At 46.2% G+C, this 26,089-nt stretch overlaps 1 protein-coding gene across 2 annotated transcripts; it reads right to left on the bottom strand.

Annotated features, from left to right (window-relative positions):
* Positions 1 to 1,844: 1,844 nt before the first annotated feature.
* ARF1 (ADP ribosylation factor 1) lies at positions 1,845 to 16,849 on the bottom strand. 2 transcript variants are annotated; one of them, XM_055710127.1, is made up of 5 exons: positions 16,711 to 16,849; positions 6,065 to 6,244; positions 5,287 to 5,397; positions 4,479 to 4,603; positions 1,845 to 3,414 (listed from the first exon to the last, which is right to left on the bottom strand). In XM_055710127.1, exons 2-5 carry the CDS (start codon positions 6,210 to 6,212, stop codon positions 3,253 to 3,255), a joined length of 546 nt encoding a protein of 181 aa, XP_055566102.1. In that variant the 5' UTR covers positions 6,213 to 6,244; positions 16,711 to 16,849; the 3' UTR covers positions 1,845 to 3,252. The 2 variants fall into 2 exon arrangements, with proteins under 2 accessions (XP_055566102.1, XP_005442382.1); XM_005442325.4 differs by lacking the exon at positions 16,711 to 16,849 and adding an exon at positions 8,626 to 8,718.
* Between the last annotated feature and the right edge of the window lie 9,240 nt (positions 16,850 to 26,089).

The following is a 26,089-nucleotide window of genomic DNA, read 5'->3' as shown; positions in this document are numbered from 1 at the left end:
GCATCCTCTCCTTCAGCCCCCACTTGTGACCCCACACGGAGGAACCGGGCAGCAGGTCCTACCCCCCGCGCTGTCTGAAGGGGGTGCCTGTGCCTATTTCATACTCAGAACTGCCATCTGAGCAAGTCTGAGAAATACAGACGAGATAAAAATGAGCTGAGTGGGGGTGAAGGAGCCTGGCCCCAACCCACCCCAGCTACCTCACCACCGAGCTGCTGCACCAGTTCCTGAGTGAACTGAGGAAGAACCATGCCAGCTGCAGCATTTGGCCCAGCCGAAAGGAGCGAGTGCTTCTGCTCACCCCTTCTCCCAGGCCCAAGCTGCCTTCTGCCCGCTGGATGTGTGGCTAAAATCCCCGGGGGCCTGGCAGAGCCCAGAACAGAGCAAAGCCTGTGCCGCCCCAGCAGACGCATGCTGATCTCAGATAACATCAGCACACTCCCCATCTTCTCCTCCTTCCAGCCCTGGCCAGCAGCAAATTCTGTGCAGAGGAGCTGGATCTGCAGTGCAGCTGGACACTGTGCCGACACGCCTCAGGTAAAAACCAGGTTTTGCTTCAGAGGAGCATCTCTGCTGCCACTGGGGTCAGGGTGCCGTGTCACCACAGATCTTCCACCTTTTTAGGGGTGGGGGACAAAAGATGAGTGGGGGGCTCTGCTTATTTCAGTGGCACAAAGCGACTCCAGCAGAAGAGCTGGCCCTTCAATTCCCACCCAGAACAGGAATAAATAGATGTCCTGCCCTATTAGGCACACACACATCCTGATTCAGAGCTTGAAATTCAAGGCAAGAATAACCTGACTTACAGGAGTTTTGTAATCCCCCTGTTTGCTCAATACTCTTTACCCTCTACTACAGAGACAAGCGCCAACGACAGACACGGGGCTCAGGCAGCCCTTGCTGGGAATCCTGGAAAAAGCTGAGCCCCCTGCAGCTGTCGCAGCTGAAGACAGAAGGGCAGAGACAGCTTCATGCGCTGAGGCTCGGCCCGAGGGCTGGCCTGTGCGCACACGTTAAGCAGCTGCCATGTTGCTTGAAGGATTCCGAGAGGAAACAAAAACCTGGGGAGCGAAGAGAAGTGTAATCTGTTGAACAGAGATCATGAGATCATCCAACAGGCCAGCTCTCATTTGACACCAAGAAAGCAGATGCCAGGTTAACAGCCTGTCTCCTCCTGGCACAGCCACCGTCCCCCTCTGATACCCATCCGAAGCCCCAGGTTTCCGCACCAGGGAGATCGCTCTCTAACCTGCACAATGCACCTTTCATCTGACAGTTTTCCAGCCTGTGTAATGGGGAATCTGCTGCAACTCCGGCCAGGAAAGCAGCCAAGTAGTTGGCCAGCAGCCCAAGCGTGCCCTTCAGTGAAGAGAAGCTGTAGCTGACAGGGGAAGGCAGGGTGATCAGCTGGGAGGAGCTCTGTGCCAGGTCCAGAGAGGACTGCAGAACAGAATAAACGCAAAACAAAATGTTTAGGAAGGCAGACTTCCATTCCCCACCCACCCCACCCCCCTCCAAAACTGCTAGTCCACCAATCCTATTATCAAGTGGGATCAGCAGGTAAAGCAATCTGTTCTGGGAAGTGATGGGACTACTCAAGAAGTTCAACAGATGCCCCTGAGGCAATGAAGGGACTGCAGCAGAAGCCAACTACCCCCGGCCAACAGCACCGAAGAACTGCTGCCCACCTCCTCACCACAGCAGTCCAGCTAGGGACCACACATTATTTGGAAAATACAGGCGATGTCCTGAAATTGTCATGTGGCAAAATCCTGCTTGGATTTGTGTTCATCTAAGGACACGGTACTGTAACAAAGATGATACAAAACAACATGATACCAGTGCAAGTTTCATGAAACTTTTTATTCAACAAGTATTTCTTTATGATTCTGCCAAGATGATCAAATGAACAGCAAGGCATAAAAAACATGAAATAGTTAAGAGATTTTATTCTAATAGCTTTAATTACAGTGCTTGTTTGTCGAAATGAAAACTGAAAACAAGTATACAAAACAGTTGATTACTAATTGTGTATTGAAAGCAATAAAGGTTTCCACAACACTAAATAAACCAGTTCTGATAGTTCCTCAAGTTAAAGTTTAACAGCTCCAGCTTCTTCAGTGTTTATCAAAATACAAAAGAAAAGTAAAGAGGTCTTTTTTTCTGATGGCAAATCTGAACCTTGCAGTATGAGGGATGCCAAGGGTTTTCACACATATACAGATATGGGATTGTTCCAAAATGGGATTGAATACTTCTAGAGTGGAATGACTCTCCAAACTCTCATGCTTTTTTTTCCTAGACACTATACATAGATGTTTGGTGTTTTTCATGGCAATTCTTACGTTAAAGTACAGTACTTTCTGCCTATAGAGCTTAGGTCTAGTACAGGCTGTGCTTTCTGTGGAAAAGTTTGCCTTCTGGAGTGGTTTACACACAAGAAAAGTACAAAACACTTTTGACAAATACGACAGGCTAAACTTCTGGAAATTATTCAAGTTCAATGGAAGCAATAAATCTCACCTGAACCAAAAGTCAGATGTTTAGCATGAGTCTGCAAGCTCATCTAAACCAGGTCCGACAAACCTTTTAACAAGTATGAACAAATATGAGCACATACTATGAGCTACAGAAAGAGCCAGAGATCTATTAGCTGTGACCTGTTTTTTAACCGGATGAAGCTAATTGAGTGTCGATCATTGCTTCAGCATTTCAAAAGAATCAAAAATCACCACATTAGAACTAGAACAGCAGAAGCTATGTCAAACGTTTGTATGTTGAAGTGTTTTTACTTTTCCTTGACTATTTAAAAAAATACAGAATTCAGGTTAAAAACCAACCGCCAAAATGGATCTCACAGATCTCACAACCCAACTGAGATAGTATTCAGCTCTACTGCACAAGGACCACTGGCAACCCTTATGTTAACCCACTTAAATCCCTCCCAAGTACTAACAGTGAGTTGATTCTTTACAATAAAAAAGCTGAGTAATATTGCATAGGAGTACCAGAAACTGCCTCATTGGAAACAAAAACTATTTACATTAAATAAGAAACCTAACTGTTTTCAGGCTTGTATTTGCCACATTTACAGCATGATGCAATATATACTGTGACAAAAGAAATGAAAACAGCTTCCGGCACTCAATACCACAAAGTAGCACAGTTTGCCACATTAGAGTAAAGCGAAGGGCGAATAGGAGGAAATAAGAGGGAGGGGTGGAAAAAGAGGGAAGAGGAAGGTTTATGGTTTCATTTCTGGTTTCGGAGCTGATTGGACAACCAGTCCAGTCCTTCATAGAGACCATCTCCACTAGTGGCACAGGTTGCCTGGATATACCAGTTCCTGTGACGAAGAGAATGCAGTCCAAGTTTGTCTGTGATTTCTGCTGCATTCATCGCATTCGGCAGGTCCTGAGGGAAGGAAGAAGAGTCATTTTCTCCCCCAGTTGCTGACAAGAAATGCCTGCCTCCCTAAACAGTTTTTGATCATCAGCTTTAAAACCATTAAAAGAAAGTCAAAAGCTCTTAGAACTTCTCTCAGGAAAACTCACTGGATTACTTCTATATTCAAGCTATTTTCCCTAAACTGACAAAGTCTCAAAGATTTAACAACACGATCAAAAAGCACGTATTATGGAATATTCCTCTTCAGAAAGCAGAAGCCAGGCAGCTGACATTTGGATCAAGTCATCAAGCACCTCCATGTTGACCCCAAACTGCTTACAATTCAAGGTCTGTTTCATTCACTTTCCACTCAGGAAATGTTTTTCTGCAACTGCAGTTACGATTTAAGATCAACTTTTGTCACAAAGCAGTACTTGGCTTAGTACTGCTTCTGTTTATAGTCTACCTTTCCTGTTCCTAGACAAGACTTACAGCTTCTTTACCCTTCCCAATAGAGCCTGTGCAATTGACAAAGCAGGATGCCAATCCTTCTGTAAATTCACAAGTCATAGTTAAGACCCTCAACATTTGGGTTTAAGCTGCCAAGGCCTTTACAAGCAATAAAAGGCAGAACTATCAGCTGGGCCTAGAGGCAATACAAGTACATTAAAAGTCAGCCCAGTGCTTTCACCAACACCAGCAGTGCCTTCAAACACTCCAACTGAAGAATTCAGGGAGGTTCTGGCATTCTTCTTGCCTTCCTCTCTGTTTGGAGGAAGCTTGGGCAGGGTGCCATACTTGAGCCAAGCGAACCTTAAAAAAAATTTAAAAATCAAGCTGGTAGAATTCTTCCTTAAAACTGAAAATACAAGGATTTCTATTAGCCAAGACTATTTAGAAGGATGCTCCTTTCAGATGAGAACAGGCTAATTTAATCTATGGGTTTGTTGTCCTCAATAACTCTGGACATTTACTGTGATCTTATCTATTATTACACTGAAAACATGAATGTCAAGTTCAGTATCTAGCACTCACAAATATGTTGTAAGTTTTCAAAAGTTCTTACAGAAAGACACCTATCTTGGACATACCTGTTTGTTAGCAAACACTAGTAAAACAGCATCTCTAAGCTCATCTTCTGCCAACATTCTCATAAGCTCTTCTCTGGCCTCATTCACTCGTTCTCTGTCATTGCTGTCAACCACAAAAATCAGACCTAAAAATAAGCAAACAATCAAAATAAGCATACACCAGAAGTTATTTACAAATGATAAATACCTATGGAGGTCAGAACTAAGCATTAAAGAGAAAATAATGCAAAACAAGGAAATGGTATTTTTCTGATATATACTGAATTATTACTGTCATCTCATGATTGAAAGAAAGTCTGTTCTTGCTGAAAGCGAGTGTTAGTTTGCATTCGTGTTTTAGGAACTTGTGTGCTTCATCTACACAAACCACTTGATATTTTCCAGTGAGTAGCAATTCTTGAAATCCTGTGACAGGACTCAAATGCATGCATTTATAAAGGCACAGCAGTGGAAGAAATGACAGACTCTCAGTTCATGGGGCTGTTAGAGCTTGTAGTAAAGACTTGGCTTTGAAGTGAAGACAGAGCGCTGTGATGCTTACAGAAGAAAAGCAAAACTCTGATCTCACTTCAAGTCTGATGGACAAGGAAGACTGGTTTCTAGATTTCTTCCCATCCCATCTCTCTTTGAACCTGCACTAGCTTAACAGAAGAGCCAGAGCAGCATATAAACACATCCTTTTATAATAATAATCAGTAATTCCCCACCCCACTCCGTCCATTTGCAAAAAAAAAACCCAACTTAGTAAGGACATTAAAAAGAACCTTTTAGATTCTGGAAAGCTGTGATTTTAAGTGTTTGGACTCACCTTGTGTGTTCTGAAAATAATGGCGCCAGAGTGGTCTGATCTTATCCTGACCGCCTACATCCCAGACTGTGAAGCTAATGTTCTTGTATTCTACTGTTTCCACATTGAAACCTAAAACAGAAATTGTGGCAAAAATCTCAGTTAAACATAGCTGGCCCTGGACCTATTGTATTGACCAAGTCATATTCAGAATGTTACCATTAAAAAAAGTTATCTTAGAATTTAAATCCACTTTAAATACAGAATCTACACTGAAACCCTCAAAGCAGCCAAACATGGGTTCTCTGGAACTCCTGCTCCCACCCCAATCAAACTAATGAACAGCAGCTGTAATTGCTACCTGAGCAGCAGTATTTTATACAGAGCAAACTATGTTGCATCAAAAAACCCCTGGGCTTTAAGGACTGCAAATAAGGTATGTCTCCGGTCACACTATTCTCACAGTCATCCTCAAAAAATGTGACACCCACTGCTTCTCAGTCTAATCTGCCTGACACCACAACACGCTTAAGAGTGTGGACTGCCCTTCTGTGGCCCATAAAAGCTTGTTCCACAAGTGACTGAAGAGAAGGAATGGAGTGAAAAAACAACAGTCATATAATCTCCTCTCATGCTGGAACATTTGGCTGTGCCATCTTCATACCATGGTTTTATCAATTGTTTGTTCTGAGAGTCAAGTCACTTAAATCAACAGAGTGACTGCTGAGATAAGATACTGCTATGAACAATAAGACCCAAATCTCAAAGCAAGCAGTTACGAAAGTGTAAAAAATCTTACCTATAGTAGGAATAGTAGTTACTATTTCACCAAGTTTAAGTTTGTACAAAATAGTAGTCTTTCCCGCAGCATCCAGACCGACCATTAGAATACGCATTTCTTTTTTGCCAAAAAGGCCTTTGAAGAGGTTAGCAAAAATATTTCCCATGTTTGAGATATGTTCTCACTGGCCACTGAAGTCTAGAGGAGAAAGATCACAGTATCACTCATCGGTTACCACGGCATAATCAACAACCAAACAAATTATCAGTTAATATGAATCCTTTATAGTCACCCCAGCCACCACCACACATGATTTTTCCCCATACTTCAGCAATACAAAGATGAACAGTCATGCCAAAATGGTGTCCATAAAAATGACACTGCTTTGAGTGCTTTATATCATTCAAATATCCTTTTAGAGATGTCAGTATTAAACCCTGTTCTCAAACTTTTGTTTGCAAAATTCATGGTTTGCTTTCAAGGCAACCGACCACTTCAGATAAATTATCCCATAACAACAGGGGACAAAGTATCTGCAGCCTAAAAGTGAACCACAAAATGTAATTTTTCTAATCAACCTGCAGTTAAAGTTTTAGATGTGTGCTCATCTCTCTGCCGCTTAGCGTACCAATAGCTGGACCTTCTTTTGCAAAGGAAGCTCAGAATACAGGTTGGATTCTCTCCTACTCAAAACAGTTTCCTTCCTCTCAACCCTGAGAGGTATTTGAGGTTGAAACAGCCTGCAAACACAACGTAAACACAAAGCAGTATTACTGTAATTAATGTTGCAGGGAGACCCTCTGTAGGAAGCAGAACCACATTTACTGAAATTTAACTATAGAAAATTAATAGCCACATTGAGAGGCAGGTTTAGAAATGAATGCTTCTTCCTTCACTGCAAACATTTCTGCTTGGACCCTTGGAAGTGATTAACATCACCAGGAGCTTCCTGTTGAGGAACTGGAGGAACTGCCTCTCCACTCCAACCCTAACAGACACTCTCTGTGCCCTTGGGACAGCATCTACCTCACCACAAGTTTCCCCCCTTTCCAAACTTACTGCTATGTAGTTTACAGCAAGTTAAAAACCAGACCAAGAGAAGTATAAAAAAAACCCAAGAGCACTATTATTCTGTTCACATAAGGCATGAAAAAAGCAGCCTGAAAGCTTTACAGTGAAGCGTTGATGAGGATGTTACATGGTGATAGTGACGGTTCACACATCTACCACTGCTTTGTCTAGAAGCTCTCGGATGTCAGTTTAAAAAGACAACACCAAGCCCAACTGAAAATACAAGCTTAGAGCAACAGAAGCACATGTATCCAAGGTGTGTAACATTCAAAGGATGGGTCTCCTGTAAACCAAGTCACACCACATAAAGTACAACAGGAAGTTTGAATCTTCTTTTGAAGATATATATGGTCCCTACTTGGCATACTGCATCCAGCTCTGGGGTCCTCAGCACAAGGAGGACACGGACCTGTTGGAGCAGGCCCAGCGGAGGCGACGAACACACTCAGAGGGCTGGAGCCCCTCTGCTGTGCAGCCGGGCTGGGAGCGCTGGGGCTGTTCAGCCCGGAGAAGGGAAGGCTCCTGGAGACCCTGGAGCACCTTCCAGCAGCCAAAGGGGCCGGCGAGGAAGCTGGGGAGGGGCTTTTCCCAAGGGCCTGCAGCGCCAGGACAAGGGGGAACGGCTTTGCGCTGAGAGAGGGCAGATGGAGATCAGAGCTGAGGGAGAAATCCTTCCCTGTGAGGGCGGCGAGGCGCCGGCACAGGCTGCCCAGAGCAGCTGTGGGTGCCCCAGCCCTGGCAGTGCCCAAGGCCAGGCTGGACGGGGCTGGGAGCCACTGGGGCTGGGGGATGGGGGCCCTGCATGTGGCAGGGGGTTGGAACTAGATGGTCTTTATGATCCCTTCCAACCCAAACCATTCTGGGATTCTATGATATTCTGTATTTCATGATGAAGCTGTGTGCTTGAAGCAAAATTCTCGATGGAAACAGACTTTACAGAGTATCTATTTAAGACCATTAAACCAACCTTTGAACTGAAAAAGCACACCACAATAAAAATCTTGTCCCACTCTGTTTAGCTCTATGCTAGGGACGTATGAAGTCTGGTTTCCTCACTCAGCAGTGCGAGAGCTCTAAGCAGTTCTGCTCTTCTTAGGAAGTTTTGCTGGAGACAATTTTTAACCCAGAAGTTAAGCACTGTAACATTAACTAAGTCACATGTCTTAACACAAGGAACTCCACAGTGAAGTTCAAAGTCCACTCCAGAGTTCCTGAATGACATCAGTGACCACATCAACTTGCTGAAGTAACTTGAGTGAAAGATAAATTTATTTTTACCAAAACTTTAAAATTAAGCCTGTCTATAAACCTGACAGAGCAGCTTGTGAATTGAAACCAAACAGAAGGTTTAAAAGTTCCATTATTCCACCATTTCCTTCACATTTCTGTAGCATGACCATGAATATTCAACTCCCACTTGAACATACGAAAGCTGTATAAACAGGAAAGTTAATTAGGAAGTAGAGAAAACAGTTTTGCTAGAGTTCCTATTTATCCAAATCACTCACACAGCAGGAAATCTCACTTCCCAGGCCACAACAGCAACTCTTACTGGGCTGGAGGGGAGGGAGGCTGCAAAGCTTTCCTTTGTCTGGCTGCTCCTGCTACCTCTATCTTCTACTTCATCTGAAAAGCAAGTCAGGGTTGAACCTTTCATCAGAGCTCTTGTAACCCTCCAAAATGAGTGTAAGAACTTTCGTAGCAAGAAGACCTTAGAAGCCCTGCGGAAGAATGCATTTCTTTCCTTTCTGCACATTTGAAAGTAGAACAGGTTATTAAATGCTTGGATCAATAGCAGTAATTAAGTAACACAGCAAAATCTTAGCATTTAGGTGCACGACATCCTTCCCCACCCTGGAGAAGTCGCAGTCTGCTGAACAAGTTACACTTGGCGCTAACAGTAGCGAACCCCATTAGATCCTTGTTTTCCTGGCAGCTATTTTCCGGTCAGGTCTGCCCTCCACCCCTGATCCTCCATATTTTTACTTTTTTGTTTTTAAATGAATGACAGTAAGTTGAGATGCATTTAAGCACTTGGTCTCCATTTCCTTCTTACTCTCTTCCACATTCTTACCATGCAAACCACTTCTGTTACTTATTCAGTAGTTCAGGGTAGGTGACATTGCAGAAAGCCCTAATTTTTTTTTTATAGGCAGTGAAATGTAGTTTACAGCCCACACCTGCAAGACAAGCATGTCCAGGTGTTGACTAGAAAGCAGCTGAATCATTGCTGTCTAAAAGAAAAATACTAGGAGAAACCCATCTGCAGGACTCCCACAAGCTGTTGTGGTTCCCCAGTGACTCTGATACTGCTGAGGCAAAAGACAGGGTCTCTGTCTTCACCATCAGCAGGACCATCCTCTGACCTGCAGCTAGAATCACATTTGTCTCCTGCCACAGAAAAAGAAACCCTACTCCCATGGTTTGGTACATTATATTCCTCTCCCTACACTGCCCCTGCCATTATTTCATTCCCTTATATTATCTAAAAAAAACCCAACAGAACAACCCAAAACCAAAAAATAAAACCCCAAATGACACCTAAATTTCCTTCCTTGGTATCATTAAAATCCTCAACCAAATCATCATCACAACTGTGACCAGCCATCAGGTCTCTGCTTTTCAGACCATTCCTGCTGTCAAGCAGCACAGACACTACAACAGCAGAATCTGCTGGGACAGTTTAGAGCTGCTTCCCAGGACTTTGCTGCCACCCATTAATACAACTCAGCTGAGGGATCATGCGATTACTTCCACTGTACTTCAGAGCTGAATCTGTTTACTTTAATTCCCATTTCAGTCCATTAGTTGGACCACGAGAACTAACATACAGTCTGAAAATATGAGGAAGCTTAAGACCCTTTTAGGTTAACCAAGCAATCCCAGCACTTTTCAGGCATCTTCAACATTCACGATCTGTATCAAGACTTACCAATACATTGCCTATATTCTATACTGAAGCTTAACCTTTTCTTTTCCTCAACCCAAATGTTTTCAGTAATGGCTGCACTGATCATTTTAGAAGCACAACTTCAATAAAATGCCTGAAAACTTAAAATAATATGGCTTGCTGTAGTACTGCCCATAGTACTTCAGCACGTCTTCAAAAGGGGCATCTATCAGGCTAAGTAGGAAGATCTGTGTATGAAATGGAACAATTTGAATAAATAGCACAGACTATTTTTGCAGCACTTAGCATGCACGCTCCCACAGCGTGACTTCAGCTTCTAGAAATGGAAGCTCACCACCCCTTCAACAAACCCAGATCACCCCAAAACTGAACTGCCTGTATGACTCTTGTTTCTCCCTGCCCATCGCAGCCCTGAAGCACAGCCCTACAGTAGTCTACTCCACCTCAAGATCCTCACAGCAGTAAAAACCTGTTAGGCAGGTTCAGGTAAGATATAACTTGCCACTGGTAAACAGCAAGAAGGACATTCAACTGGGTAAGACTATAGTTTTGTTTCAGGAAACAAGGTATTTTCAGCTGCCTGTTTTCTAGTAAGTGATACATTTAGATAAGCAATTAGGAGAACAGGCAGCCTTTTTCAGAAAGGTTCTATGTAATGAGTTAGAAATGAATGAATGTCTGCAATTGCAGACAGCACAGTGTCTGTTAAAGCAATATGGCCCTTGAGTAAGAACATGAATTTGCTTTTATTAATTGTAGGTGGTTAGAGTAAGAGCTCTGAGGAATATCTCAAGGCCAAAGATCATTGAACACAATCTTCTGCAGCATTTTATATTTAACCGTACGTTAATGCATTTTAATGTCATTTCATTCAGGCTGCTTATCTTGAGAAGTCAAACACACTTCTTGACCTCCAAACTTCTTGCATGAGCTGTTAGTTAACAAGCCATCCCACAGAAGTGTGACCAGAAGGTATGCTGCACATCAAAGAAAGTATAGCTACATCTTGAAATCTCTGCATAACCTTAATTTCGTACCTCTGGAAAAATTCTTTCTGACCACATAGTGTTTAAACTTCACTGAGCCACAAGTTGTGGTAAATGCCACTGTTTCATTCAGGTTTACACCATTCCTTTACACATCCCATAGTAGACAAAAGGCTAAGATCCCATAGAGGCTAAGACTGAGAATGCCATATGCATTATTGAGTCATATTATGCCCACAGTATAGAAATACATTTATTTCACTGTTACATACCAGCACTTACCACGTAAGGCTCCCACAGTGAAAAAATAATGCTCAAAACTTTTCAATGGCATAACTAAACTTGCTGGGCACAATCATTTCGGCAATCTGTTCTATATAGCTGAAAAATACCAGCAGCAATTAACATCAGTCAAGACAGGCTTAATTTTTTGCCCCTTCTCTGCACAGCACACTGGATGGAGAGGTACAGAGGGCATCTGTTGTCTCTGGGAACTATCACATCTCCCTAGAGCGTTCATATCTTGTTTTAAATGCCCGTTTCAAGGAGACAGAAACATGGTGGCGCTACCAATGACATACTGCATTACACTGCTATCATCAGTCAAAATACTAATGCTAAAGCACAAGCTAAAACCCCTAACAGTTGCATGTTTACCAAAAAGCTTCTTCCCAGTGGCTTTCTGCACCTTGTTCTATTTGCTTAGATGCCTATGGCAAGTAAAACTGGTGCGCTTATCAAGACAACTGACTTTCATTTAAAGGAAAGTCTACTTGACATTGGCCTAAGCAGTAACTCCACCTCTAACACAATTAGGAAAACCCCAAACCCGTAATTCCTAACCTGTTATTAATATACTAGTTGCATCAGTCACAGGAGAACAAAAATTGATCAATTTTTTATTTAACAGAAGTACTGATTTGAAATCCAGTCCAATACCACCAGTCAGCCTGTATCATGTTTCTAATTTATAGCATTTTAGAAGGTTTTAAGTCGTCAAGAGAACAAAATATTCACACAAAAGATCAAATCTGTGTGTAAACAAGAGGTGAGAATGCCTTTAAAAAAACCACAAACACCATCAAGTTCAACAACTGTTACTGGTGTTACATACAAGAACAACTGGCAAATAAAGTGCAAATCTAACTTGGCAGCCTGTTCTTTACAGTATAAAGCACTATTTAGAAGCGAATGTGAGAAGTGATTCAACAAGAATAGAACACTGCTAAAATTTAGGATTAATCTATCACCACAGTATGTCACATCACCACTCAGCAGGCACAGTCGGTTAAGTACATCTGCATTGTTTTGAACTTGAAGTAATTTCTTTACAGAGTAAAGTGTTCTGTTACAGCAAATTTCGAAAAACACTCCTGATCAAAACACTTCTTTATATATAGCCAGGGTGGCCCAATACAGAACTATTTCAGTACAGTTACATTCAACTATTTTTAGGAGTTGTTTACTGGCCTTCCACATCTGATAACCTGAGTGAAAGACGACTACTTATCAACTCAAGCCCTTTAACTTTGGGGCCTTAACACTGGAATTTAACTCAAATAATTTTCGTTTGAATTAACTGAGACTTTAGACCATACTAACATCACTAGACATAAACTTGTTAGAGTAGCTAACAAGGCGGCCAGGTTCTTTCTTCACCGCAGGGATTATCTTGGATTTATATACCCTTGTAATAAAAGGCCTCCTCAAGAACCTCTTCTCAGAGCTCTTCATTAACAGTAAGTCCCAACTCCTGTATAGTTGTACCCATTAAAACTAGGGGAGTGTTAACTGTGGAGATCAAAACCCACCACTGCAATAATTTTCCCCACTTCACACTGGGGGTGCTTCTGCCAAGTGTGAGATGGAAATGGTGTCCTAAACAATCATAACCTTGTTATTTGTCTTTTGCTAGAAGTTAGAGGAATGGTACTGGCATTGAAGCTTCATGTGAAATCAAAGTTAAAGATATATAACTGTACTTGCATCTAAAGAGGTGTAGTTGGACTTCGCCACTGAAGGCTTCCAGTGACCAACTAAAGAGCACCTAGATGCACACTGCATGGTTCAAGACAGACTGAGGACAAGTCGACCGCAAATGAGAAGCTGGGTGAAAAAACCCAACACAGAGCTGCTTGTTATGCAGCACCTCTGTTCAACCTTTAAGTAGGTTGAACATCTTGCTGTCTATACACATTACCCAGATAGCGCATTTTCCACATGCTGTGACATTCTCTTGAGAGTACTGGACTCAGAGTGGCAGGAAAACAAAATATTTCCACTTACAAGATCACAAGGGCAAAAGACTGAAAACTTCCTTTGGCGTCATGCCTATTTCTCAGGCACAAGAGCAACTAAAATACTGGTCAGAAGAAAAAAAAAAGTCAGCATCTAGCAAAGAGGGCAGTTACTTGACCTGACACTCAAAACCCAGATCAGTTACTCCCTTATTCTCACCTTTGGGCACAGGAAGCAAGGTACTTCTGTTTCACAGCAAAATCTCTAACTGTTTTAAGCAGTTATACACTAGCACATGTAACTCAACTGCATGCAAGCTAACATAGAGGAAAAACACATATCTGGTCTGAAAAATATTTTATTTAAAGAACAGGTTGACAGGTGGAAAAGTAAAGGAGACCACTGTTCATGCTTTTAGATAAAGCACATCCATCACCTCCCTGCGAACTGCCTGTAGCTGCTCAGGAAATAAAGTGGTGCCGACAATGCAGTTGTGACACCCAAGTTTGGACTGCAACTTCACAATCACCTGTTAAACAGCCAGTATACTGCTGTGAGAACTGGTTATTACAAAGCATTTCTTTTCAGGTAAGTGTTGCACAGGGTTTTTTTGAGACTGAACAATTCACAAATTCAAAATCTTAAATTTTAAGCCAAATAACCTGTCATTCATTCCCAGTAACTGGGCAGTAAGTCAACATTTACACTCATAGTAGAAATGGCAAGAACTCACATGAGAGCTTGGGTAATGAAATTGGGTTTGGGGAAACATCAAAGCAGAGCCTATGCAGCTAGTTGTTAGGTACAAGATCAGTGTATGAAAAAGAGCTATATTAGACATGAGAGTTTTAATAGAATTGAAGTATCAGCAGAAGCAGCACCATAGTCCTTCAATGTTTGCATGTGTTAGAAACAAGAAATAAAATTGGATACTCACAAGCAGAAAGAAAAAAAATGCTGAATAACACAGAAAAACAGCTGCTGTAGTAGGAAGCTGATTATAAACTTCTTTACTCATCAGTTAAAGAAAGGGAATAATGGCTGAGGACAGTGCTAGCTCTAATACAAGCTCTATAACATTCCAGCAGCAAACTTTCAAAAGACTTCTAAAAAAAGAATCGGAACTATTCCTTTCCAGAAAAAGTTAACTTGTGTTCACCAAATTTATCCACTGTAAGGCAATCTAGATCCTTCTGAAAGCTGCTGAAATCCATTAAAAAAAAATATTGCTTGAAAGTCCTTCTTTACACATCTCAGCAGCTCTTACTTCTAAAGCAAACTTAATTTTCAAGAAAAGTGGTTCTTTAAACTTCACCACTGCAAATTCAGCTGGAATCTTGGGCTGTGAGCTTTTCCTCCTTCCAGCAGTTAACGTAATCAATAGTTTATCTGATAAATATACCTCAGCAAGAAGTAGAAATGCTACTGCTTAAAGCTGGCTTTCAAACAGGTGTAACCGGAGCACAATACAATTTGGTCAATTATAAGGACTACAATCCAGCCCCCTACTCCCACACACATGTTGTTTGCCTTGAAAAGCTGTGACCAGTCCTGCCCCCGACTCAGTCAGCATGACTAACACACAGGGAACTATGCGCACTGAGCGAAAATGCACCGCTCCTGCCCAGTCCCTTTTCAGATTCCAACTGTATTTCGCAACTAGGCAATCCTCAACATTCAGCAAATGCCTCAGACCACCGGGGACCGACTTACGCTCAGGTGTTTGCCTTTTAAACATGATCCAGCAACTATTACGTATATCACAGACCACAGCAGCAGCAAAGGCTGTTCTGAGTGGAGACGACATCTGTTTGAGCCATTTTTACTCCTGAAGCTCTACCACAGTAGAAGCATCAATAAACTTGGCAAAGCAACTGAGTTTAAGAGGTTCAAGTGAGGCGAGTTTCCTCACCCTTTCACCCAACGTAATTACTACGACAGGGAAAGCAGTCCAACAGGGTTCTCCAGCACTGCAGATGTTTTTAACAGAGGAAATCAGTGGCATCATACCGACCACAAACTTTCCTTTCAGAGTATCCCCTTCTATATCTGTAAGGCTATGCGTGCTTATACCAACGATTTGATTACAAAACCCATAAACAAAAACCAAGTAGCAATCCTCTAGTTCAGCTGCAGTTCCTTTTTCCTAGCAAAGTGCTCGCTCCAAATCAGTAGCAAAAATAGTAATAACGATACTGCTAAATGACCTTGGACAATTTACTTTGACTCAATTTCTTTGCCTGAAAAATAAGGTTAATAGAATATCCTGCAAAGGGGTGCTGTTAGCCTTGCTGCTTGCAAAACAAAGTTCAAAGTGTTATATAAATAGTTTGCATTTTAGTTATTGACAAAGCTACATTTCAAAACAAGACCTCTGGATGCAACTCTAATCAACCTGTGGAATTTGGTTTGGCAAGAGCCTAGCAGCAAAGCAACAAGGTCAATGTCAAACACAGCATTTAGGCAGTTTTATGACCCAGCAGAGTTTTAGTCATGCTGCACTGGGGCAAATGGACTCCTCCGTGAAAAGGTTCGCATAGCTGGCCTATCATTTTATCAGACAGAGGTTATCAGCCCGAAGTATCATGTTAACTACTCACAGAGACAAGATATAGTATTTTCAGACAGCATATAATATCCTACCACCGGGAGCTGCTACGCCAAGGAAAACTGATCTCGTTAGACCATCAAACCCAAGCCATGGATGGCAAACGCAGTTTGCTCCAGGCTAAAGCTCAACTCCTTACCACCACCCGCCTCAGTCCAACTAGTTGAAAGCCCTACTCAGCACCCGACGGCTTAAAGGAAAAGAACCCCTCTCCTACGAGTTTCATCCAAGCCCCATTTCCCCAACGGGGCTACTAGGTCTCCGCTACGATAAGGGTTTTCGGGGGGAGGAAAACGAGGAAACGCCTCTCCTCCGACCCGTTCACGGGCAGGGCTGAGGCCGGAATGTGCGAGTTGGGGAACGGAGGGAGGAGAAGCCCATCCCGCCCAATGCCTCCGGTAGGGGGAGCGGCGCCGGGCCCTGGGCAGCTGTCGGGAAGCCGGAGCGGTGCCCCCTCCCGCCGTGCCCACGCCTCCCCAGCAGGGCCCGAAAAGGCTGGTACCCCCCTAACCCGGCCCAGCCACCCTGCCCCACAGGCGGTGTGTGTGTGTGCAGACAGGGCTGCCACGCTACCAGGCCCGCGCTCCCCAAGGCCTGCGCTGCGGCCTGCCTGCGGCTCGCTCCTCCGCCGGCAGCCGCCGAACCAGGGCGGCGGTGGGGGGAGAAGGACGGCTGGAAAGAAACGACCGGGCCCGCTCACCCCGGGCACGCCGCCTCCTCGCCTCAGCGACAAGGCCTCGGCGCCTCACAGCCGGCCGCGGGCCGCCGCCTCCCGCAGGGTGTGGGCGGGGGAGCGGGCCGGCGGGGAAGGGGCTGGAAGGAGGGAGGGCGAAGGTGTCGGTGAACCCACCGGCGTCGAGCTGCTGCCCCGGGCAGTAGGTCTGGCTTGTCCTCGGTCTGTCCCGCTCGGAGCCGGCTCCCCCCTGCGCCTCTCGGCCGCTCTCCGCCCAGGCACACAAGATGGCGGCGCTCCGCGGCCACGTCAGTGCCAGCCCCGCGCGCGGCACCACGGGTAACCGAGGAGGGCACCGGGGGAGGGCGGAGCCGAGCGGGGAATGGGCGGGGCCGAGGTAGGGAGCGGCCGCTCGGGGAAGGCGTGCGCGAGGGAGCGGGGCGTGCCCTCCCGCCTGGCCACGCACCCGGCCAGCCTCCCTCCTCCCAGCTGGCGCGTGACCGGATGCGGCGCGGGGCGGGGCGCGCGCGGGGCCGGGGACACTGTGCACCGTGTGCGGCGGCGGGGATGGGGGGGCTGATCCGCGCCGCGCAGCCTGTCGCCTGGCAGAATGAGCAGAAACCCGCAGTGGCGTCACGCCCGGCCCGCGCAGCGCCGCTCCGCGCCCGGCCGTGTGCTGGGGTGCGCGCCTGCCTTGCAGGATGGGTGCATGGGTGCTGTGCCGCGTGCACATGGCCCGCAGCGCTGCATGCGTGGGGATGCGTGTGTGCCTCGTTGGATGCGCTGCAGCGCACACACGCCTTCCCGGGGCCTGCACGCGTTGGGATGTGCGCGCCATATATCTATATGTTAGAGAGCTGGCCGTGCACCCTATAGCGGGGTTCGTGCACGTGCGGTGGTGCCGGGGTGCTCCTCACCTTCAGCAGCAGCCGCTGGTTATCCCTGGTTTTGCTATGGAGGCACAGAGAGTCAAATAAAATCCTTAAGGGCCTTTGATCCAAAATGGGGCTACAGGGGGGTCCCCTTTGCTGGGTGGCTCAAAAATGGGTTCACTTTTGGGACAAAAAGATTTGGTAAAATTTTCACTGTTTTTGGTACTGGAAAACACAAAACGGATGGAGAGGATGACAGGATGGAGAGTACTGGGTGCTGCTCCAGCCCCTCCATGCCTCAGTTTCCTTACACAGGGAAAAACCTTTTTAATTTTTCCGCCTTAACAATACTGAGATGGGTGGGAGGGAGTAGGTCAGCACAGAGCAATTTTTTAACTACACATAGAAAAAAAAAAAAAAATATATATATATAAATAAACACATGGTTTGAAAGCTGAAGAGGTCGATGTAGAAACAACTGTTAGCGTGTGTGTAGGGTAAATTTAGGATCGTTTCTGTTTTGGGGGTAACTAAAGTAAATAGCTGTCATGTGCTGCATTGGGCTAATATTAAAGACGGGAAGAGGAGTTTTGGAAGTCAACGGGAAGCCACAGAAACTGCTGATCTCTAGATTTCCCCCTTGATGGGGGGGGGATTATAGGAAATGTGTACCTCAAAGACCTCCATTCCCCTGTCAAATGAGGCTGAAAACACTACACAGAGGTGAGAGAAGGCAGACAGACAGATGGACGTGAGCCCAGAAGCTTCTTTTCCTAAAAAATTGGGTCACATGCAAGAGAAATGGCAGCAACAGGGCTGAGAAAAGCCAGGAGGGAGCCTGGGCTGGAGGCGAAACCTGCCCTGTGCCTGTGCATGAGGCGGGTGTGATTAATATTATTAATATTTTACTGAAGGAAGCATCTAAATTGCATTACAATCTCCCCAGACAGTCAAAAAGCAGCCGGAGCACCGACAGTCTAAGAAAGCAATGGCAAAGACACCGAGAAAGCAAATTTATTATTTTTTCACTTACTGCAAAAGCCGACCTGTCTCAAACATGGGATTTCAGGAAGAGAATAACTGTTGCAGTGAACAGATTGCTGCCCACCTCCAGCAGCATGGACAACTACCACTGGGATCGCAGATGTCCCCATCCCTTTGGTGCGGGCTCTTTGGGCAACGCTGGGTTTGTGAGCCATTAGGGCATGGCACCCTTCAGGATCTGGTTTAAGAGAGCTGAACCTAAAATGCAAATTAAATCCTAAAATTAAGGAAAGGAGATTTTGCACTTGCTTAGGGCTTCTGGGGAATATTTATCTGCCTCTGTCCTTGCTGGCTAGGGATATTTTGGGGGAGCCCTGCAGCAGGAGCTGTGCTGAGAGGCCGTGCTCTGGGTGTTTGTGTTGGGCTGATGATGGGAAGCTGCTCTCAAGGTGACAGCAAAACCCTGTTAATACATTTATCCCCCATCCCCAATCCCCTCCTGGCCATCACCAAGCCAAGCCACCGCTTGCTCTACAGGCCTGTCTCCATGCCTGGACGGTGAACCAGATCAGGGCACTGCTCTGGGTTAAAAATAACCCTTCTCTCTCTTTTTTTTTCTTTTTCTTTTCTTTTTTCTCCCCCCCCCCCCCCCCCCCCCCCCCCCCTTCTTGCTTTATTTTTAACCCAGAGAAGTTCCTTGCTTTAGCTCACAGGGCTGGGGGGAGAAGATGCTCATCCCACCATCCCATCACTTACCCTCCCCAGTGAAAATCCAGCTAATGGAGGTGCCAGCTGGGATGCAAAGCGAGTTGAGGGGCGTTAATTTCAGTATTGTTATCTGTGATATATCATTCATGATATATGATTTCATTATCATCCCAGTGGAGACCCAAGTTGAGGCTGTGCATGAGAAACTGGTAGAAATTTGGCCCTGTCCATCGGATTCATTAGTGGCGGCTGCCGTGATGCGAGATGAACACTTTGCCTGGTGACTCATGACATTTATGGGAAGAAAGAGGCCTCCTTTTTTTTGCAGCTGGGAGAGCAGTTGTGTCGCTTGCTTTCTCTTTTCTGTGAAAAGCTGATGTGGGAGAAAGATGAAACAGGTAGGGATCCCCCTCAGGGTAGCTTGGCTCCTTTGCCGGGTGCTCCCAGAGTTGCAGAAGGCCCTTTTGGCTTTTTCTGGATGGCTCCTTTAGAGCTTGAGAGTTTCCTCCCCTGACGGGAGCCTCGGATGACAAATCTGGCTGAACTACACCCTGTTCTTGCTGCCTTTTGAAAAAAAAAAAAAAAAAGTGTATGTGCAAGGCGATATTCTGAGGTTATAAAAATACCATCTGGAGTCACAAAATGCTTGCCCAAGCGATGCTTTTCCTTTTGCATCTGCCCCAGGAAAAAATACCACGGGCTGGTTATGTTCTAACTCCAGGGACCCCAAAAATAATCTTTTCCCTCAGCGTGGGCAAGTTCTCTTTAGCACAGGGATACTGCTTGATGGTAACCTGCTGGTGTCTGGTGTCATGGGGTGGTGGAGACCTCTGAGCTGGTGGCAGCAATGTCTGGCCACTGAATCCCTCCTGGTGGCGATGGTGAAGTCATTTTGGGGTGACGCCAGGCTGGGCACCCACGTGGAAGGGGCTGAAGGACACCAGGGTTGATCACTGATTTGCAGCTCCTGCTCTGTGAAGCCGTGTTGTTGCATCAGGGTTTTCTCACCTTTGAGCCTCTCGCATTGGGGTGGGAGTTGCAGTTACTCACAGGAACTGAGAAATTACTCCCCACCTCCCCCAGCAATTTGCTACCTCATATACCAAAAAAATAGCAATTATTCCTTGGATTTGTGGTCCTGTGATCACCTATATGTGGGTCTGGGCTGTTGAAAAGCCAACAGATCTAATCTTGCTGCTCATATTTTACCATCCTGGCAGCAAAAGGAAGGTGGAAGCGGAGAGAAAAGCAAGCTAAATGCTAAATGGCTTCCCCGAGAGGCAGCAAAGTGAGTGTATTTGCAGCAAGAGCTTTTATTTCGCCATGGTTTCTCCCCTCAGAGCTGACTTAGGTGGCGGTCAGAACATTTTTGAGAGCATCTCAGGTGTGGGACTGAAGCCTGGAAAGCGAACAAAGCAGATCAGCTCTCTGCTGGTGACACCAGCTCCCCAGGGATGTTGGGCAAATTGCTGCAGCTCTCTCCGCCTCACTTTTTTCTCCTTAATTTGGAAATAGCTGCACTTCATGACTCGGTGACGTGCTGTGTAACCTGCTGGTGAGAAGAGCTTTGTCTAACATCAGCGTTGCTAATTGCTGACACCTCTGGATAAAGCTTGGCTGCATCTGCAGGGGGATGATGCCCTCTCTGAGCAGTCTTGGTGGTGTCTTTTGGTACCCAGGGGAGACAGATGGGGAAGGACAAGTTGGTTCCTCCACTGTCATCTATCTATCCTTCTTCCCTTCATCTTCTCCAGGGCAGTTGTCCCTGCTGGAGAATTGTTCCTCAGGTCACGGAGATAAAGAGGACCATTCACCCATCCTGCCCCAGACATCATCTCCATCGCCTGTTGAGGGGGGGCTCCAGGGGAGATGTCCACATTCAGCCAGTGGGATCCCTCCTGAGATGACGGGCAAGGATTCACCATGCCCCCCACATTGTTTCGACCCCAAGGGCTTGATTTACCCTGCATTTAGGTTGGAAAATGCATGCTGGCAGGATGCTTTGCCTGAAAAACACCCTGTGACCTGCTCAGCCTGCCTCTGTAACTCAAACATCTGTGGTCAAGGAGTGCTCACTGCCTGTGTCTTCTCTGCAGAGCACTTAAAATGTAGTGGTGTTACCACCAGCACTGACTACACCTGACAGCATTTTTGCCATCTGCAGCAGCAGCAGAAAAACATTCCTGTGCGTGCACCTGGGATATCTTCACAAAGTGCTGCTGTCCTCTTTTCCCCTCCTTTTGAAGCAGCCAGGCCTCCCCACAAAGGGGATGATGAGCCAAATCCACAAGCATGTGTGGGGAGATACTGTGCCCACCGACTTGCAGCAGCTCCTGATGGCTCACAGCTTTGAGCCAGGAGGATGCTTGTGTTTTAGGAGTGTTGGTATTTGACCCATGAGGGCCTCTTGTCGGGGGAGCTGAGCAGTTCAAGACTCACAACCTGATAGTGGCATTGGTTGTTAGTGTAAATAGTTGGTCTCTCCCTCCACCTTCTGTGATTTTGGGTTTATTCTGTGGCAGCATTTTAATGTTGGAGGTAACGTGGCAGAGCTGCAATCAGATCTGCACTGACGGTGCTGCAGCTGGAAGTGCAGCTTCATGGAGTGTCTCCATGGGGCTCACATCTACGTGGGGTGGAGATATGAACAAGCACCATTGTCCCCTGTCTTTGAGCATCCCCAAAGGACACCAACCATTCCTCACTGGTGTTTCCACGTCTTCATGGCAGGTGCATGTGCCTACCTGCAGCTTGAAGTATTTGGTGAGATCAGGTCCTCCTGGTCTTTCTTGGATCCTCGATGCTCATGCACAAATATATTCACTTCTGTGACCTGGAAAACTTTAGCTGCTGTGAGGATTAGAAATGCCATCAACTGGGGAGTCATCTAAAGGTCCCACAGTCCCTCCTGTTCAGTGGCTATGTGCTGGAGGCAGCTGGTTGCTTGATTTGTGATAGACTGATCCACTGTGCCCACCACTTGGGCACTGTGTCCCAAAGCTGGAGACATCCCTCCAGGTACCACAGGTCCCAGAAGAGCAAGGAGGCCATGGTGCAACCTCACAGCATTTGTTTGGGACAAGGGCTTCCTAAGGCTTTGAAGAAAGGAAGATTTGCAACCATTTTGGGAGGTCACAGGCCTTGTTTTAACAGCACGTTTCTAGGCTGGTGTTGGTACAGCTTTGCAGAGGGGTATCTGATGCACTGTGACTTTGCATGGATGGTGCACTGCTTTCCTCTGCAGCCATCGCAGGGCTGGAATTCAGCCTGCAGAGAAACCCGGCACAAGCACAGGAGTCAGATGTTAGTCCTTGTCCACTGGCGTTTATGAAGACCTTCAGAAGATTCTGGGATCCCTTTCAGGGCTGTGAACCGATGATCCAACTCTGCTGGGGCTCAGCCTGCTCAGACTAACTTTGTGGGCCAGCCTGGGTCAATGCAACTGAGTTCAATGGGCAGCACTTCCCTTCCAGTGAAGTCTTGTGGGGTGTGCTGGATTGGGTCTGGTCTCTGGGACCAGTTTCGTCTCTGGGACGGGCAGTGCAGCAATGCCAGAGCATATTCCCTCGCCTGGTCCTACCCGCAGCCCACTGGACACTGCCAGAGCTATTCCAAGGTGTCTCCTGGAGGAGAGATGCTCTCCAAGTGTAAAGGCAAAAGGTAGGAGCATTACAATATCCCATTTGGAGAGCTTTGTGCAATTTTACGGAGCTCCATCACAGAAAGCTGTCTGTCCATCACCAGGGTACCACACTACCATGTAGGTTGTGATGTGGCACATACCCCTCTGCCTTTAATGACCATGCACAGAAAACCTGGAATTTAGATGCTCAGCTGAAATACTTCACCTCTAGTGGCAGAGTGCTCTGAAATGCCTTGGTTTTCTAAAGAAGCTGCTACCTCTGAAACACTAATATTGTGTCCTGTCACCCCTGGCCTTTTCCAGCCAGAATTCCCAGCAAATGAGCTGTAAAAGTGGAGAGCGCTCCAGCTTTCCATGTGAAGTCACTTGGCTACAGAGATCTAGAAGAAAATGTCACACCAGAGGTATCGAGGTTATTATCGGTGTTTTCCCGGATGGGAATGAAATCTTGGCTGTTCTCCATCATCGAAACCTCATTAAGTTGTGCAGACACTAATTGATATGCCCAAACCTGACAACTTGTGTCAGAGGAGAAGACGGCGGTTGCCCTGGGACCCGCCCATCAATGTCACAGCTGTCCCAGGCCCATGGTGAACTTTGACCGCCTGCAAGAATGACAGCGATTGTTTCACTTGCAAGAAGAAAGATGGAAACCAGCCTAATTAAAACATCACTGTCAGGTCACATACGCTCACTGGACACCTGCATGATGGGGGAAGAAAGAAACCCAGACGGTGGCTATTGGGGTCCAGCTTCTGTGAAACTGCCTGAGATGTCATGGCTGCTCTGGGTTGTCCAGGCTGGAAAAACGTCACCTTAAAGAGCTTTGCTCTTCCAGTGTAATTTTTCTGGAAATCTGAAGATGCACATTGCAACAAAACTGCAGCTGGTAACGGCAGTAGCGAGAACTGCCAATGTGGAAGGGAAACCCTGGGCTGTTTGCACCAAGGTGTGCAAGGCAGAAGGAGTTGGAGTCAGGGGGCTGCTGGAGGAAGGACCATAGAGAAGGCTTTGGGGTTAGGAGAAAAGTATGGTACAGAAAGAAGGTAAAAAGGTGATGAATGCCTAAGTCATTGCAGGACGGGATCATATAATTTCATTTTGCATCTCTACAAGGTAGTGATCCCCCACCAAGATCATTCCCTACTTCCTTTTATCATAGAATTGTAGAATGGTTTGTGTTGGAAAGGACCTTTGAAGGTCATCTAGTCCAAACCTCCTGCCATGAGCAGGGACATCTTCAACTAGACCAGGTTGCTCAGAGCCCCGTCTAACCTGGTCTTGGATGTTTGCAGGGTTGGGACATCTACCACCTCCTTTTACAGTCATTTCAGAGAAGCAGGGACCTGAAGATGTGATTCAACCACCCTTTCCTAGATACCTGAGATGAGCTGGGCTTTAATCTCCAGCAGCAGGACTGACTCGATCTCCCCAGGGGTCTGGCTCCAGTGGAGATCTCTTCTTCCTAGGAGATGAGGGCCTGAGCAACCTGAGCCAGTGCCGAATTCAGCCCTGCTGTGAGCAGTGTTGGACCAGAGACCTTCAGAGGAGCCTTCAGTGTCAATTGGGTGTTGTGTCTTCATTTAATCAGATCTATGTGGCAGGAGAAAAAAGAGCAGGGCTAGAGGGATGAGAGAGGTCCTGGGCTGACATTCTGCACTTTATGCAGAGCGCAAGTGAGATTTGAGTGGTCTCAGAGCTATTCCCCGAATCAGAGACCCCTCTGTTTTAAAGCTGCTACACTGTCCCACAAACCCACATCTGAGAAGTTTCCCCCTTCTTGCCCTGAGCAAGATCTGTAAGGATGGAATGCACGTGATGGGCTCCTACAGCAGCTTCCACCACTTCTTGGGGCTTAGCAGATCTTGCTTGTGGGCTCCCGTGAGATGGATCATGAGATTTTTCTCTGACCCAAGGCAAATCTGCTGAAGTCAAAGGCAGTTTGACCTCAGCAGCAGGACTGGGCATGCAATTCAGAGAAGAAAGTGATCAAAGCATTGATCTCAAGGTCCCATCTGCTGAAATTCAAGTGTAAGTTAACCTAGGCCCCTGGCTTGAATGGTGCAGTAAGGCCTGAGCATCCTCCCATTTAACCGCAGATGAGGGCATCCTTCCTGGGGAATGCTGTCAGTGCTAAAAACTCACAGAGGTCCACCGGAGTTCACGAGAGAAAAAAACCCTCAAGGACTCTTAATCCAGCTGTGACTTGGAGCATCCCTGGCGGAAGTAGGAGATCTGCCATGGGCTGGCCATAACATCCATCAGTAGCCCTATGTGGTACCTAACCGTCACAAACAAGAACCCTGAGAGGTCTCCTTAGCTAGGACATCATCTGCAAGGACATCTCCTTGCCCAAGACCACATGGCAACAGAGGAAGGACTTGATCTACCAGCTCCCAAGCAAGGACTGGCCAGGTGGTTGAGATCCTGGGGTGTCTTTTTTTATCCCCCTCCAGGATGCAGCGGAAAACCTGTGCCCACCCTGTGCTACAGTCTGTCCTCTGCAGTCCCTCGGACAAACACCCATTTACTTTACATTACTCCTGTACATTTGCAGCGTGTGTGCCATGCTTATCTCTAGGGAAACAGCTGTGATTTTTCCTCAAGAAATAGATTACAATTAACATTTAAGCCCATACCGTGATGCAGTTACAAAGGCAAATATAATGAATCAGTCTTTTAATAATAAACTCTGTAACCTTTGAAAACTCACCCGGGTGAGAGCGGGGTACCCAGAAGATAATGTTATCACTGATGCTGGTGCTGTTGAAATTGCTCCACCCTTCCCTGATCCTCTGACAGGGTCCGAGGGGCACTGCTGGTCACTAATTAGAGCTGATGCTGTGAAAATAAACGTCTGCCTCTGCAGCCAAAATAGAGGTTGGTTCCCTATTTTATTTTTCAAAGACACATATGAGCTGGCCATGGGGGGCTTCCTGGGTTAGGTCCTGGTGACGTGAGATGGAGAGGCTGGGTGGGACCATCCACCTCTTCCCATCACTGTGTGAGAGGCAGGCATGGGAAAATGGGGGAAAAAAATGGAGATTTGGGGCCCTTGGTGGGGCAGGTGCTGGATGCCGGGCAGTTCTCCTAACCCACTTGCAGCCAGCATCCAGGACCTGAAGCCACGTACCTCTGGAGGTGTGAAATCCGTAATTATAAAACAACTAAGGAACATATGCTTGCCAGGTGGACTATGTAGAGCTGGGGGCCAGCAAAGCCCATCATGGGCTTGGCTCTTGGCCATGGCATGAGTGTGGTGGGGATGTAGCTTTGGGATGGGTCGCTTGGTTGATGCAGGGAGATGAAGGTCAGGTGGGAATATGTCTTTTTGTAGAGATCTTTTTCC

This window comes from Falco cherrug, chromosome 4 (assembly GCF_023634085.1).
Source record: "Falco cherrug isolate bFalChe1 chromosome 4, bFalChe1.pri, whole genome shotgun sequence".
Classification (NCBI taxonomy): Eukaryota; Metazoa; Chordata; class Aves; order Falconiformes; family Falconidae; genus Falco; species Falco cherrug.
This window is presented reverse-complemented; position numbering and strand designations above follow the sequence as displayed.